The 16,962-nt window shown below is 40.2% G+C and overlaps 1 protein-coding gene across 1 annotated transcript in view; it reads left to right on the top strand.

Moving 5' to 3' along the window:
• Window positions 1-16,962, top strand: part of LOC120927603 (Rab interacting lysosomal protein) — an 82,654-nt gene that overhangs the window by 53,164 nt on the left and 12,528 nt on the right. Inside the window, exons 4-5 of the mRNA XM_040338385.1 lie at window positions 8,383-8,577; window positions 12,181-12,341. Of these exons, the coding sequence (XP_040194319.1) occupies window positions 8,383-8,577; window positions 12,181-12,341 (356 nt within the window). The remainder of the gene's footprint in view (window positions 1-8,382; window positions 8,578-12,180; window positions 12,342-16,962) is intronic.

Genomic DNA, 16,962 nt, shown 5'->3' on the forward strand with positions numbered 1-16,962 from the left:
GAGGTTAACGTAAAGATAATATCCCTGTTTGATCCAATCGTCTACTGACATACGGATTTTGCAGTAGTTAATAATTTCTGTAGGGAGGTATAATTTAGATTTATTTCCTAAATGTCTAGATTTAGAAAGTATGTGTTTCCATGCAAATAGTGTGGCCTTTATACTTAATAGATTGGGATTGACTACTTTTGGGAGTACAATATTAGCTAATGCTAGGGTGTATAAATCGGAGGCCTTGGTAGAATCTTGTTCTATGTTCAACCATAGTTTATCTTTCTGGGGGGAGAACCAATATTTCATTTGATCTAGTATTGCTGCATAATAGTAATTCCTGATGTCAGGTAAGTTCATACCACCATGAGCCGTAATGGAGGTAAGAATGGAAAAGGCTACCCTTGGTTTTTTTTTATTCCAAATAAACTGTCTCAGTTTAATGTTTAGTTGCTTGAAGAATTTAGCCGGAATTGGGATAGGAAGGCATCTAAAGTAATATATGATCTTTGGTAATGTTTGCATTTTGAATGCAGCTATTTTCCCGACCCATGATAATTGAATTTTCTGCATTTTCGATAGGTCGCCACTAATTTGTTCTATGAGGGGGGGGAAGTTAACATCATACATTTTGGCTGGCAGTGGTGCAAGTCGAATTCCTAAGTACTCTACCGAGTTGTTATTCCATATGAATCCAAACTTTGATTTAAGGCTGACTGTTAATGGAGTAGGGATATTTATGGGTAATATGTAACATTTATTTATGTTGATTTTGTAGTATGAGACTTCCTTAAATTTTTCTAGTGCATTAATTACTGAAGGTAAGGATAATTCAGGATCGGCCAGAGTCAGTATAATGTCATCAGCGAAAAGGCCCAACTTGTGTTCATCCTGACCAATCGCAATGCCTTTGATATCTGGGGAAGAGCGAATATATTCCGCTAGGGGTTCTATTGCAAGGGAAAAAATCAGTGGGGATAAAGGGCACCCTTGTCTGGTCCCGTTGGTTAGTGTGAAAGTTCTAGAAAGCATACCTGAGGAAAAAACTTTAGCAGTGGGATGAGTATATAATGCCATAATAGCAGAGTGTATAAATCCTTTAAGGCCAAATTTAGATAAAGTGTGTGAAATATATCCCCAGTGCATTCTGTCGAATGCTTTTTCTGCATCAATTGTTAAAAGTAGGGCGGGCATTCGATCATTATGTATTCTGTTAATAATATTCAGCATTCTTCTAGTGCTATCGGGAGCTTGTCTACCTTTAACGAATCCTACTTGATCGGGTCTAATTAATGAGGGGGTGATGTCAACTAATCTATTTGCTAGGACTTTCGCATAAACTTTAAGATCGGAATTTAGTAAAGATATGGGTCTATAATTCAAGGGAGAGTCAGGATCTTTGTCAGGTTTTGGAAGTGTTATTATTACAGCTTCTAGAAGTTCATTTGGGAAAGTTTTTGAATTTGCTGCTTGATTGAAAAGTCTGGATAAATATGGGGCTAAAATATCCTTAAAAACCGAGTAATATTCACCTGACAGTCCATCAGCACCTGGAGATTTATTTTTGGGAAGATCATTTATGACTTTCAAAATTTCTTCATTGGAGATTGGTTTATTGAGATTTTCTAAGGATATTGGGTCGATGGAGGGTAAATTAACAGTATCCAAAAAAGTTTCTATTTTATTAGTATTAGGTTGGGGGGTATTAATATCTTCTTTAAGATTGTATAATTCTTCATAGTACTGTGAAAATGCATCTACAATTTCTTGGGGATTGAACATTACTTTTCCTGATTTGTGGTGGGCTAATTTAATAATTTTATTTTTTTGTCTACGCTGGCGTAATTGGGAAGCTAATAGTTTACCCGCTCTGTTACCTTCTGAATAATATTTTAAATTAAGTTTCTTAAAGTACTTCTCATGGTCAGTTATCAGGATAGATTTGAGTTCCATTCTTAGAGTGGAAAGATGACGTTCCAAATTAATATCTAGAGGATTTTTTTTATGTAACTCTTCTTGACTTGCAATCTCTTTTTTAGTAGTGAGTTTATTTTGATATTTCTATTTTTTTTCTCCCTGGCAGTTAATTGTATCAGGAGGCCCCTAACGTAGGCCTTGTGGGAACACCATAAAGTAGCATCATTAACACTACTATTGTCATTCATAACAAAAAATTCTTCAATAGATTCCTTCATCACAGACTGATGTTTCCCCTGTGCAAGAATAAATGTATTATTCCTCCATAAGTAATTGTTGGGGCAGATTTGATTAGAATCAATTTCTATCATAATAGGAGCGTGGTCTGACCACGTTAGATTATGAATTTTTGCGTCCACTATTTTCGGTAGGAGATTTTTGTCTGTGATGAAGTAATCCAATCTAGAGTATGACTTGTGAACATTAGAAAAAAATGTAAAATCTTTCTCTGTAGTGTGTAAGCATCTCCATGGATCATACAAATCTTCTTTCAAGAAAATATCAGCTAAACCTTTCCTAGGAGTCTTTCTTTTTCTTGAAGTGTCCATATCCGGGTCTAGGGGTGCATTAAAGTCTCCACAAATAATAAGACAACCCTTCTGAATCTTCCTTGCCATCTTGATCACTTTCTGGATAAACTGGTGGGGATTCTTATTTGGAGCATAAATGTTGACAACAGTATACGTTGAGTTATCGATAGAGGCTACTAAAATAATATATCTTCCATGGTCATCCGTCTTAAGGTCTAATTGCTGAAAGGAAACCGTATCCTTTACAGCCGTAATCACCCCTCTTTTCTTTTTCTTGTGGTTGGAAACAAAAATATGTGGAAATTTGTGATGTTGAAATTTAGGAGACTTATCCTTGGCGAAATGAGATTCTTGGATACAGAGGATGTCGCTGCCAAATTTGATGGCGTCGGCCCATAGAGCTCTCCTCTTGTATGGGCTATTGAGGCCCTTCACATTCATTGACAAGAGTTTAAGGGTCATTGCTGATAAGAGGATAATTGCTGATATGCAAGATCATTTTTGTAGACAAGTTGCATGTTAAAATGTGGAAAAAGCAGAGTGCAGATGCAGTAATACTTTATTTCCAGTAGGTGGAGGTGTTGTATCAGGTAAAGCAGCATGGTGCAGATACTATAGTGGAAGGCAAACAACAAAAACAAAACAAAAATCAGAAAAAATAGGAGGAGTTGTGGAACAACTCCTGTGTACAATAACATGTACTTTTAAGTAGGAGGTTATAGGGAATAACTCAAACAAGTTCCCTTAAACGTCCTCCCCTGAGCCATCAGGTAATTCCCGAATGAAATATTGAAGGCAAACGTTAGAAAACCGGTAGAACCAAATTAATGGTGGACTAAGTTATCTTTTTTCTTCCAGTCTTGTGGTATTGGTCCAGGAGCGCTGACATCCATTTTATCAGTCTCTTGATTGGGGATCAAACCCCAGGAGCGAAGAAGTTTTAGACCCTGATCCAAACTTTTAATTGCGTAGGAGGATCCTTTGTAATCTATAAGCAATTTTGTGGGGAACCCCCATTTATAGATCATTCCATGGTTGCGGAATATTTTTGTGATTGAATTCATGTTCTTGCGAGCTAGAATTGTCGCTTGGGAGAGGTCTGAGAAAAGGATTATCCCAGCGTAAGGGTCAGGTAGTGGTGAATGGCGTCTAGCGTATTGCATGAGCTGATCCTTTACCTCAAAAAAATGAATTCTAGCAATGACGTCTCGCGGTAACTTTTCAGCTATATGCTGTGGTTTAGGGAGCCTGTGAGCTCTATCAATCTCTAATTCTTGTTTTGAGACTGAAGGAATTAGGTCTGAAATCATGCTTTTAATAAAGCCTTTCAGCTCTGATGGTTTCACTGTTTCTGGTATTCCTCTGAATTTTATATTATTTCTTCTGCTCTGGTCCTCGATATTTCCAACCTTAATTCTAAGCTGTCTGACTTCTTCCTCCAGGTCAAAGTGAGAATCTATTAACTCGTTGTGCGCTGAGGTAAAATCGCACATCTTATTCTCAACATAGTCCACTCTGTCCCCCAGCGTGTCAATTTCTAGTTTGGACTTGTGCATATAGTTCAGCATGTCATGCTGTAAGGCACCCCTGAGGGACATAATCATTTCTTTTATAGTCGTGTCCAGTATGGGTTGACCTGCTGTCTGTATAGCATTAAGTTTGTCATCATAAGGATTACATTCTGGAATATAGGCAGTGTCAGGGTTAATGATGGAAAAGCTACCTTCTTTATCAGAAATCCTTCTCCTCTGCCTCACAGGGCTCAGAATGTCCTCCTGGTGCTCTGTGCTGCATTCAGCCTGTGAAGCACTATGTTTCTCCACAGCTATGTCAGAGCTGGCAGTATTGCTTTCATGAGGAGAGGGGCCGGCGCCATCTTGGATTCTCTGAGGTGAAGCAGGGCTACAGAACTCACTCAGCTTACGTAGCCCCTCTCTCGTTTTTCTTTTGGCCGCCATCCCTCTTTTGTTCCCGCTGTCCTCCGGAACAAAACGGTGTCACTCGGGGCTTAAAAGTCGCTATATAAGTAGCTCAGGGAAGTCTGTTATAGCAGAGCTCCCTCACACTGCGTCCATACACTCCTGTGGCTGGACACGCCCCGAGATCTTGGTAGTAATTTAGTCAAGGAGAGCATACTTTGAGGAATTTCATAATACATGTAATTTCAATATAGAGGTGAGCTTCTTGTGGACCATAATGCCCATTGACCACTGTTTCACTTTCATGAAATTCATTGCTATAGTTTGGTGAGTGGCTAGGAAAATAAAGGAGATCAATTTCCTGTTAACTCGTAAGGTTAGAAATGGGCCTATGAAGCAATGCCTCCCAGGGGTTGCAAAGTAAATCGGCATTGGGGACAGAACAAATTAAGTTGTATACCCATATCCAAGCTGTTGAGCCTATGGACACTGCCGTCAGATGTGGTGGGTGATGCCCTAGGTATTACATCCATGAAAGCATAAAGGCGAAGCTAAAGGTGTGAATTTAGCTACATGTTCTAGGGTCATACACCATCTAAACATGCTTTATGGGCATTTGACTGTGCTAGTATGCTTGTGGCAGCAGCAGGCAACCAGATTGTTCCATCCAGGTCACGCCCCCCCCAGTTGAGCACATTTTAGGGTCTTGTGGGGAGGAGAATAGGGCTGAGTATAAAAGGGAGATCATGCTACAAGGCCTTTTTTTTTTGAGTTTTAACAAAGCCTTTGCCCAGGAGTGTGTATACCGATTGAGATTTGGCAATATTGCACGATGGCTGTTCTTTGTTTCATTTGAGCGCCATTTATACAAGAAGTGCCATTCCTTTTGAGCGAGCTGTTTCCTCTATATGTGGAATTATCCAAGCTGTTTTGATACCAAATTTTGGATGTAGTTCTTCGTCTGGAACCTGGATGCTTTTACAGATCCATCAGCAGGATTCCTTATCTGACTATCTGATGAGCCTTGTTTGACCCTTGGGTCATTGTTGGAGGTGAGCGGCCAATTCATAAATTTAACAGTCTGTTTTGATTGATGATTTATCTGTTTTTTCTTCTATCAAGTTATCTCTATGAGCTTTTTGCCTTTATATGAACTAACTTCTACCATTGGGCTTTAGTTGGACTTTATTTACATTTATTTATTTATTTATATGTTTGGATACTCATCATATTTTTTCTTTGAGTATATTACTTTATGGCACATTATTGAATAAGCACCCCATTCCCATCTTTTTCATTTACCAGTTGATGGATACTAGTCCATTAGCATCTAATTTTGGGACATTTCCCCCCTCCCAGATATAGAGACGAGTGCCTGTCATTTTATTTATACATTTTTTAGTGTTAACTAAACTTTTTCTATCAAAAGGTGGCTGACAAGTCCGCATATGTATTCGCTTTGGGAATGTTCTCTTTAATGCCCTCTCCTACCCTCTAACCCAGCAGATCAGGCAAACATTTTAAGCAATCGGGTGGCTATACAGAGTCCTAAATCACTTCTACATTATAGGAGCTTTCTGTAATATTTTAACATGACCCCTTTTTTTTTCAAGGCCATGATGTGTGGGGCATGTCACTGGCAACAAAAGGTTTAAAATGCATTACTATGCAATCTGAGAAAAGAAAAGGGAATTGTTGGCTTTTTTTATATGTAGTCTTTCCAAGAAAAGTCTTAGGCCTCGTACACACGACCGAACATGTCCTCTGAAACTGGTCTGCGGACCAGTTTCCGCGGACATGTTCGGTCGTCTGTACGGCCGACCAGACCGGTTTCCAGCGGACATTTGTCCAGCCGACCGTTTTCCGGCGGCCAAAAATTTCTTGGCATGCTATGAAACTTGTCGGCTGGAACGATGTCCGCCGGTCAGTATGACCGATCGGACATGTCCGCTGGCCCGAGAACCCGCGCATTACGTCGAAGTGATTCGACGCATGCGTGGAAGCATTTAACTTCCGGGTTCGCGCACGTCGCCGCGTCATCGTCGTCGTCACATCGCCGCGTATTCTGTCCGCGCGGATTTTGGTTTGATGGTGTGTACAACCATCAGACCAAAATCTCCGAGCGGACATGTCGGATGAAAATGGACCGTTTTCATCGGACAGATCCGGTCGTGTGTACGAGGCCTTAAAAGATAAAAAAAAGACCCTTTAATAAGAAACTATAATGCATTGGGGATTTTTTTTTCTTTATTTTTAATGTTCTATTACTTTTCATTATTAGATTCTGTATTATTTTGTAGCCTTAAAAAAATAAAAAAAATAAAAATGTGTACATATCTATACAGTAGTGTTTAGGCTTCAAGACCTGCTGGAGTATGACTCGGTGTGTGTGTGGTTGTTGTGTTTTCTCTTTCTCCTTCTTCCTTTTTAGAAGAGAGGGAAAAAAAAAAGGGAGAAAGAAAAACACCACAACCACACACACCACAAGTTGACGCCAAGTCATACTCCAGCAGGTCTTGAAGCCTATAGATATTTACACATGCCAGTTTTTTTTTTAAATGCTACATAAAAATGTAAAAACAATTAAAATAAATTGAATAATGAAAAGTAATAGAATCTAAAAAAAAAAGTATCCCATTAAAGGTTTTTATTTTTTTTCTTCTAAAGGTCAAACAACTCAGTCCAGAATCCATAAAGACTGTGTTTTATTTATACTGTATATTACATTATCCTCTAACAATGTATGTAAAACTGATAACTAGTGACTGTACCTGTTTGAAAGTAAAGTCACGCCTGTTGGGACATCGATTATGTGACCTCAGGGCCAACATCAGAGTTTTATTACAGTTTACATATGATTTTCAAGGTGATAGATGTTGAACATTGACTGCAACCATACTTCTGTAATACACACATGACAAATAATTATGGGAAAGTACCTTTTCCACAGCTGTGAAATTCCCTTTAACTGTCATGTCACGACGTGATTTTATGCCTCGCTTTGCATAATATGGACCAGTTATGTAGTTTTTTTTATTTGGTGTGTGTGTTTTTTTTTTTTGTCAGTTAAAAAAAACTAGGTACATTGCAAATGCTTTTTGTGCCACATGTTTAAATAAGAGGATAGCATATTTTAATAATGTCCCATTTTTCAGTTGTTAAGCGTGTCAAGTTAGATATTTTCTTCAGTTTTAGGTAACTATAGGCATATACAGTACATGATCTTCAGACAACCAACATTGGCTGGATTGGGTAACTGCAGGGCAGGACTTAGGGTGGTGGGGGCCCCTGGGCTTGAGTGTTGATGGGGTCCCCTGGAGCCGAGAATTGGGGGGGGATCGAAGATGTTGAGCGAGGGGGGCGCATTAAAGTTGTTGAGCAGGGGGGGGTAAATTGAAGTTGTTGAGTGGGGGGTGCGCATTAAAGTTGTTGAGTGGGGGGGGGGGGGTGCCTCGCACCTGTGCACGGAATGTGTCGGCTCTCTTCCCTTTAGCAGACATCCACACACTGCTCCGGTTCCTCCTGGGGGGGGGGGGGTTTGCAGTTGTTGAGCGGGGGAGGAGTGCCTCTCACCTGTGCCGCCAGCCGGGGCCACAGACTGTCATTAGCCCGGCTGTCGGCTTTCTTCCCTTCAACCCAGCGGGCTGAACATAAAAAAAATGGAGAGGTCGCCATACTAACTAAGCAATGCAACTAAGCAATGTTGGTGTGGCAATTGCCCACACTTTGCTATTGTGTTCTGATAGGGGGACTACCCTCCCGCCAGAACACTGATCAGAGCTGGCAGCCGAGTGAATTTGGTAAATTGATTGACATGGTTGTAATGTGTGTCATGTAGTGGTAGCAGTGCACATATTCTGTTGCCAGTGTTTTGACAGATTTTATACAATTTGGTTTTCTGTAGTCTCTGCAAAGTACAAAACTACATATGTATGTGTGGGTTTATTTTTATTTTTTTCTCACAGCTCCAGGAGCAGTTAAATCGTGTTATGAATGTGAACGAAGATCTCCGCCGTAAAGTGTCCGTTGTGAACTCCCAGCTGAAGAGCTCCCTGCAGAGGAAAACTGAACTGGAGGGCTTACTACAAGAAAAACAGAAAGAAGTAGACTCCCTGACCCGTAAACTGTTTATGTCCCAAGCCGTTCCCGATAAAAACATGGTATGTGCTGCTGGTATTTAAAGTTCAAGTTTTCCAGGCGTTTTCCAATGTTGGCACTGAAACGTGTACTTGGTAATCGGAAGAATAAATGTCGTCTGAGTCACCCTGTGGGTGGGTCTAGGGGGACTTTATGCAGGCTTTATTTTCATTTACAATTTTTATATATGGTACTCTACTTTTCAAATTGAAAGAAATTCAGACCTTGCTTGTGGGAATAGCATCCACCCAACTTTATGAACAGCAGATATATATATATATATATATATATATATATAACAAAATGTAGCAACATTTATACAGATTTATTTAATACAGCAAGCAGCCAATCAAAAACAATCTTTCAATGTTTTGAGTGCAGTGAACTGAACACAGATTGGTTGCTGTTAGGTTCATGCTATTCTTTTATAGGCTTCCAACAGTTTTTAGCGCTGAAGACTGCAAGGAACAAATATGAATTCTGCTTGAGCGCCCATGACCCCAGACTCTTGCCTTATGCCTCGTATACACGACCAGTTTTCCCGTCGGGAAAACTGCCATGACAGCTTTTGGCTGGAAAAACTGGCTGGGCCAGATCCACGTACCCGAGCGCATTGTTGCGTCCGGCGTAGCGTATCCATGATACACTACACGCCGTAACTTACAGCGTAAATTCCTGATCCTGAAAGAATTTGCGCCGTAAGTTACGGCGGCGTAGTGTAACTTTGGCGGCGTAAGGGCGCGCAATTCAAATAGATGTGATGGGGGCGTGTTTTATGTAAATACGTCTTGACCCGACGTAATTGACTTTTTTTGGAATGGCGCATGCGCCGTCCGTGGGGGTATCCCAGTGCGCATGCTCGAAATTAACCCGCAACAAGCCATGAGGTTACGACGTGAACGTCATTCTATGCAAAGCCCTATTCCCGAACGACTTATGCAAACGACGTAAACAATTCAAAATTCGACGCGGGAACAACGGCCATACTTAACATTGAGTACACCTCATATAGCAGGGGTAACTATACGCGGAAAAAAGCCTTACGGAAACGACGTATAAAAAAGCGCCGGACGTACGTTTTGTGGATTCGCGTATCTAGCTAATTTGCATACTCGACGCGGAATTCGACGGAAACGCCACCTAGCGGCCAGCGTAAATATTTACCTACGATCCGACGGCGTACTAAGACGTACGCCAGTCGTATCAAGCCGAGATTCATTGTGGATACAAAACAAAGATACGACTGGGCATTTTAAAAATTACGCGGCATATCCATAGATACGCCAGCGTAATTCGTTTGTGGATCTGGCCCGCTGTGTGTATGCTCCATGGCAGTTTTCCCAGCAGGAAAACCACTGGGAATCCTGGCAGGAAAAATTAGAACATGTCCCCCTTTTTTTTTTTCTGACGCGATTCCCGGCGGTCTTTTTCTCTGCAGTTTTCATATGGGAAACACTGTGGTCGACCATACACACGGCCGGGTTTCCCGACCAAAGCTCTCATGGCAGTTTTCCTGCCAGGAAAACCAGCGTGTAAAATATCATATAAATGAATATAACCATATATGTTGTATGTAAACAATTGAAACTCAAAAAGTAAATGTTCCAGAGATTTAAAAAATAGTTAAAAAAACTGAAAAGTTCTTGAATGAACTAAAATGTGCAACTTGAAAAAAAATCCTGTGTATGGAAAGTCTCTCGCACTTCTCCTGGTGCTATCAAACTTGATCTGGTGTGTAAACAAAAAATAAAGTTGGCATGCTTACCAGACTTGGTGGACTCCTATACTATTCACAAAGCACTTGCCTCCTAAGTTACGGCGGCGTAGCGTGAATGGGCCGGCGTAAGCGTGCCTAATTCAAATGAGGATGAGGGGGGCGTGTTTTTTATGTAAATTACATGTGACCCGACGTGATTGACGTTTTTTACGAACGGCGCATGCGCCGTCCGTGGACATATCCCAGTGTGCATTGCTCCAAAGTACGCCGCAAGGACGTATTGGTTTTCGACGTGAACGTAAATTACGTCCAGCCCTATTCACAGACGACTTGCGCAAACTAGGTAAAGTTTTCAAATTTCGACGTGGGAACGACGGCCATACTTAACATTGACTAGGCCAGCTATTTGTTCGACTAACTTTACGCCGGAAAAAGCCTTACGTAAACAACGTAAAAAAAATGCGCCGGGCGCACGTACGTTTCTGAATCGGCGTATCTAGTCATTTACATATTCTACGCCGAACACAACGGAAGCGCCACCAAGCGGCCATCGTAAATATGCACCCTAAGATACGACGGCGTAGGAGACTTACGCCGCTCATATCTTAGCCTAATTTAAGCGTATCTGGTTTCCAGAATACGCTTAAATTTAGGACGGCGTAGATTCAGAGTTACGACGGCGTATCTACTGATACGCTGGCGTAAAGCTATCTGAATCTAGCTATTAAACTTCTCCTCCAGCTCTGATTGAGGGGATTGTGTGCTCCAGAAATGCTTTGGCTGTCCTTGGAGGGAACCTGTCACATGCTTCTATCAGAGCTCTTTGTACTGCTTTGTTAAATAAGTCCGTGCAGCATTGTCTAACTGAATTGGCTGCAGTCCTCAATAAAAATCTGCTCATGAGCCTCTCAGTAGCAAGTGAATAAGAGGAGGAAAGGGGTGATGAAACGCACAGTGGGTCAACTTTTCATGCTCAAACCATGGTAAATACATTGCTGCAGAATGGCGCTAAGTGTCCCCATCTAACACTTGAAAGAAAAGGCATTGTGTATTTTATTTCTCATTGTGCTTTATGCCGCATACACACCATCACTTTATGTGATGAAAAAAAACGAAATTTTTTGTCAAGTAAAAAACTAAGTTTTTGAAACTTAATTGTCAAAAACGACGTTGCCTACACACCATCGTTTTTTTAAAAATGCTCTAGCAAAGCGAGGTTTCGTTCACCACTCTTTTCCATTGAAGCTCGCTTCATAACTAGCTTCTGAGCATGCGCGGGTATAAAAACGTTGTTTTAAACGTCGTTTTAGCTACACACGGTCAATTTTTGTGACACAAAAAACGACGTTTTGAAAAACGACACAAAAAATTGAAGCATGCTTCAATTTTTTATTTTTTTTGTCGTTTTTCACAAGACATAAAACAACGTTTTCCCCACACACAGTCATTTTAATTGACGTTTTTAAAAACTGTTTTTTTTCATCACATAAAGTGATGGTGTGTACGCGGCATTAGAAGTATTTGGGAATCCCTCATAAATTTTTGGAACTCATCCTCTCCAACCGGTTTTTCAACATTTTATTCATAAATCCACATCAGGATGATTGCGTGTGACTCATTATACAGTCATTTTAAGACCTACAGATGTAAACGGTCACAATCCTTTGGCGGTTTTATAATATGGGTGTTGTAAACATGATTCATATTGTCAATAGTTTAGATTGCCTTAGTGTTTAAATGGGTCACCAAAGAGAAATATGATGATGATCAAGTGCAGTTTATTGTCTTCTTCTAACAAGCTTCAGGATAGCCAACTCATGCAAAACCTTTATTTTGTCTTTCTGTATTGCTCTTTGATTTGTAACTCATGCACTGCAAGCTCGTGACTCTTATTATTATCCCTATTCAGAACACGGCTGACTGTAAGTCACAGGAAACTACTGTAAATGAGGAGCCTGCTTCAAGTCAGATGTGCTTCACCAAGGAAGATGTTAAGCAGATTGTCCAGGAGAGGAATGAGCTCAAAACGAACCTATTTCTGGTGAATGAAGAGTTAAAATACTATCAAAGGTGAATGTCAAATGCAGCCCTTTAACTACAATTTATACATTAACATTGCTGCTGCAGTCTATGCCAATTCATTAAAAAAAAAAATATTATTATTTTTTTTATTATTATTCATTTAATTTTTTTTTTTTTTATTATTATTCATTTAATTATTTTTGTCTCTTTTGCATAGGAATGAAGCTGAATTATTCAAATTGCTCAAATGTAAATGACACTGAGCCATTTTCTGATACAGTATATAGTGTATGAGTGGGGAATATTGGTTATATAATGACAATATTGTAACATGAAATGACACCTATGGGGATCAGAGAGGGCTGCGCATCCCGATTTAGATACTTGAACAAAAGAAGAACATTTTCACATGGGATTTTTAACCTCCCTGGCGGTATGATTCTGTCTTGAATTACGTACCAAAAGCGGTACAATTATTTTGCAAGGAAATTTGGCGTTTTATATTGTAGGCCTGTAATTTTTAGAAATAACTCACTTAAATCTGACCAAACAAGAATCTTGTAGGCATCCCGGGTATGATTTTTTTTTTAAAACAAAATTATAAATTATAATATAATAAATAATTATAACAAATAATAATATAATTATAAAAAATTATTCAATAATGTAATCAACTCAAAATCACTGAAATTTGCTCAGTTGCAGAATTGTCGCTGTCATTACTTTTATTTTTTTTATGACGAATTTCCCCACAAATCACTATCGCACATTTCTGCAAGTGATTATAATTTATTATCGCTGTTTTCTAGCTGATCTAAAACCATTTTTGACATAAAGGGACACTTTTGTACAATCTACAGTTTTTAGGCAGAAAGAACATTTTTTATTATATAAAAGTACATGTAGGGCACTGGGCAGACCACTAGGGACAAGGGGGGTGTGTATTTTTTACATACAGTACTGTAATCTATAAGATTACAGTATACTGTATGTAAAGTGTTTGTTTACTTTTTTGAATTTGGCGCCGTTCTCCGCTCCCGTGCGTCGTAACGTCGCAGGGAACGGAGATCGGCGGCACACGGGGACACTGTGAATCGAGCGAGGAGGTCCCGCTCGCTCACACAGCGGGGTGGCATCGCTGGATCCAGGGACAAGGTAAGTAACTTGCCTGTGGATCCAGCGAGAAGGTAAGCCGCGCCGCTGCACACTCTGCACGTCCAGCCCGAGCGTGACTCGGGGTTACCGATCCTATCATTGAAATCCAACCCTGAGTCACGCTCGGGTTTACCGCCAAGGGGGTTAAAGCGGGTGTTCACCCTAAAAATGTCTTGGTCTACCATGCCATTCGGGATACTAGCGTCAACTACAGTATGCCTTTATTTTTTTTTTGGCGCTGTACTTACAGTTTAATACTTTAGTTTCAGAATCCCGCGGGGAGTAGGCGTTCCTATGAAGAGGGGAACATGATTGACGGCCGGCTATGGCGCGTCACGCTTTCCGAAAATGCCCGAGATAGGACTCGGATCTATACGACGCCTGCGCAGTCAGCTCCTAGTCTGTGCGCAGGCGCCGTATAGCGCCGTGAAGAGCCGAGTCCTACTCCGGCTATTTTCGTGAAGCGCCATAGCCGGCCGTCAATCATGTTCCCCTCTTCATAGGAACGCCTTTCCCCGCGGGAGTCTGAAACGAAACTAAAGGATTAAACTGTAAGTACAGCGCAAAAAAAAAAAATAAAGGCATACTGTAGCTTACGCTAGTATGCTGGATGGCATGGTACAAAGTTGTTTTTAAGGGTGAACCTCCGCTTTTAAGTAGCAAAAATCAAATCATTTTTGGATAAAAAATATATTTTAATTTTATTTATAGAAAAATTGCAAATGCAACATATGGAAATATAAAAAATATCATGAATTCATATTTTTTAATATTTCCATATGTGACATTTGCAATTTTTCTATAAATAAAATCAATATATTTTTTATCCAAAATTGATTAATTTTTTTGCTGCTTTAATATAATAACAATATAAATGATGTTGGTATTGAAATACAGGAAGCTGATATTGCTGACTTTTTAAATGTGCGGGTTCTGATACTGCCAACTTTTTATTTATTTTTCAATTTTTTTTATTTTTTATGTTGCTTCTCTAATTGGCTGTGACTGACCTAGAACAAATATCTGCTTGTCTGGAGTCCAAGTCTCTGATGTGCACTTGCTTGTTCCATGTGTTTGACTGTGGATCTAAACTTAACTAGTGAAAACTGCAAGCAGGCAGCTATTTATTGAGACACCCATTGAGGGTTATCTACGAAAAAAGACAAATCCACTTTGCACTACAAGTGCAAAGTACACTTGAAATTGCACTAAAAGTGAACTTGGAAGTGCAGTCGCTATAAATCTGAGGGGTAGAGCTGAAATGAGGGGAAGCTCTGCTGATTTTATCCAATCGTGTGCAAGCTAAAATGCTGTTTTTTATTTTCCTTGCATGTTGCTATTTTATCTCTTCTCTAGTAATTTTTAATTTTTAATTTTTTTTTAAAGATATTTTTATTAGTTCTCTAGTAATTGTATTGAATGTACACTGCAACTAAACCACTCGGCCAACTCCCCTATATGCACTCACTTTTTTTTATTTTCCCCCTCTATTTTCTTCTCTTCTCCGCTATTGCGGTCCATATTATCCATTTTTTTTTTTTTTTTAAGCTGGCTCCCCTCCCAGTTCTCCCACATTTAATAGATGCAAGATAGTTCAATAGGACAATAAGACCAAGTTTCCTGGTTTCATTCACTTCAGCACAACCAAGAAAACACATCACTGACAATATGATAATCTTGTATGTTTTTTACTATGTGTGCTAAAGCATTGCTATGCCCTCTTTACTCTGATACCCCTAACTAACATTTTGTGGAACCAATTGCCTTCAGATGTTACCTAATTAGTAAATAGAGTCCATCTGTGTGTAACTTAATCTCAGTATAAATACAGCTGTTCTGTAAAGCCCTCAGAGGTTTGTTAGAGAACATTGGTGAACAAACCGCATCATGAAGGCCAAGGGACACACCAGACAGTTTAGGGATAAAGTTCTGGAGAAGTTTAAAGCAGGGTTAGCTTTAGGTTTTAAAAAAAAATAACATCTCCCGGCTCATTGTTTAACCACTTGCTTACTGGGCACATATACCCCCCTCCTGCCCAGGTGACATTTCAGCTTCCGGCACTGCGTCGCTTTAACTGACAATTGCGTGGTCGGGCAACGTTTTTTCCAAACAAAATTGACGTCCTTTTTTCCCCACAAATAGAGCTTTCTTTTGGTGGTATTTGATCACCTCTGCGGTTTTTTATTTTTTGCGCTATAAACAAAAAAAAGCGAACATTTTGAAAAAAATTGTTTTACTTTTTGCTATAATAAATATCCCAATTTTTTTTTTAAAAAATATATATATTTTCTCAATTTAGGCCGATACGTATTCTTCTACATATTTTTGGTAAAAAAATAAGCGACTGGTTTGCGCAAAAGTTATAGCGCCTACAAAATAGGGGACAGAATTATTATTTTTTATTTATTTTTTTACTAGTAATGGCGCCGATATGCGATTTTTTTATTGGAACTGCGACATTATGGCGGACACATCGGACACTTTTGACACATTTTTGGGACCATTCACATTTATACAGCGATCAGTGCTATAAATATGCACTGATTACTGTATAAATGTGACCGACAGGGAAGGGGTTAACACTAGGGGCCGAGGAAGGGGTTAAATGTGTACCCTGCATAGTGTTTCTAACTGTGGGGGAGGTGACTGACTGGGGGAGGTGACCAATCTGTGTCCCTATGTACAAGGGACACAGCCTCGGTCTCCTCTCTCCCTGATAGGACGTGGATCTGTGTGTTTACGCGGGTGCCTGACGGTCATCGTGGCTGCCAGGCACGCGCATCGGCATCTCAGTGATGCGGCGGGCGCGCGCCCCCCAGTGGCCAGAGGAGCCGAGGACGTCCTCCCGGCAATTGAGAGCCACCTTGTGGCCATCTTTTCACAATAGGCTGGATACCAAGTGGTTAATTCAACATCCAAAAATAAAGAGTATGGCACAACTGCAAACCTACCAAGACATGGCCACCCACTTTCACTGACAGGCCAGGCAAGGAGAGCATTCATCAGAGAAGCAGCCACGAGGTCCAAGGTAACTCTGGAGGAGCTCCAGAGATCCACAACTTAGGTGGGAGAATCTGTCCACAGGACAACTATTAGTTGTGCGCTCTACAAATTTACTAAGGTTCTCTAACAAACCTGAGGGCTTCACTGAACATCTGTATTTATACTGAGACTAAATCACAGAAAGGTGGTGTAACGGTCAGGGGTTAACGCCGTTTAAGATATTTCATTCCACCAACCCACGACAGCTTATCGACACTCCACAATCCAGCAGACGAACACGGCCCATATGGATTCCCCAGAAACGAGACACACAGCTCTGTTCTCTGGTTCAAACTAATAGAATCTTTTAATGGGAAACTCAGGCTTTTATACAGTTAGAAACCCCAAGGAACAATGACTGAACTCCACCCACAACATTATACAATGAGCTCAATACGCATCTTTTAGTCTGACTTTCTGACACCATCCACATGAGCTAATTAGCTACAGCTGACAAGTCAGACATCATGAC

Source organism: Rana temporaria, chromosome 2, assembly GCF_905171775.1.
Source record: "Rana temporaria chromosome 2, aRanTem1.1, whole genome shotgun sequence".
NCBI lineage: Eukaryota > Metazoa > Chordata > Amphibia > Anura > Ranidae > Rana > Rana temporaria.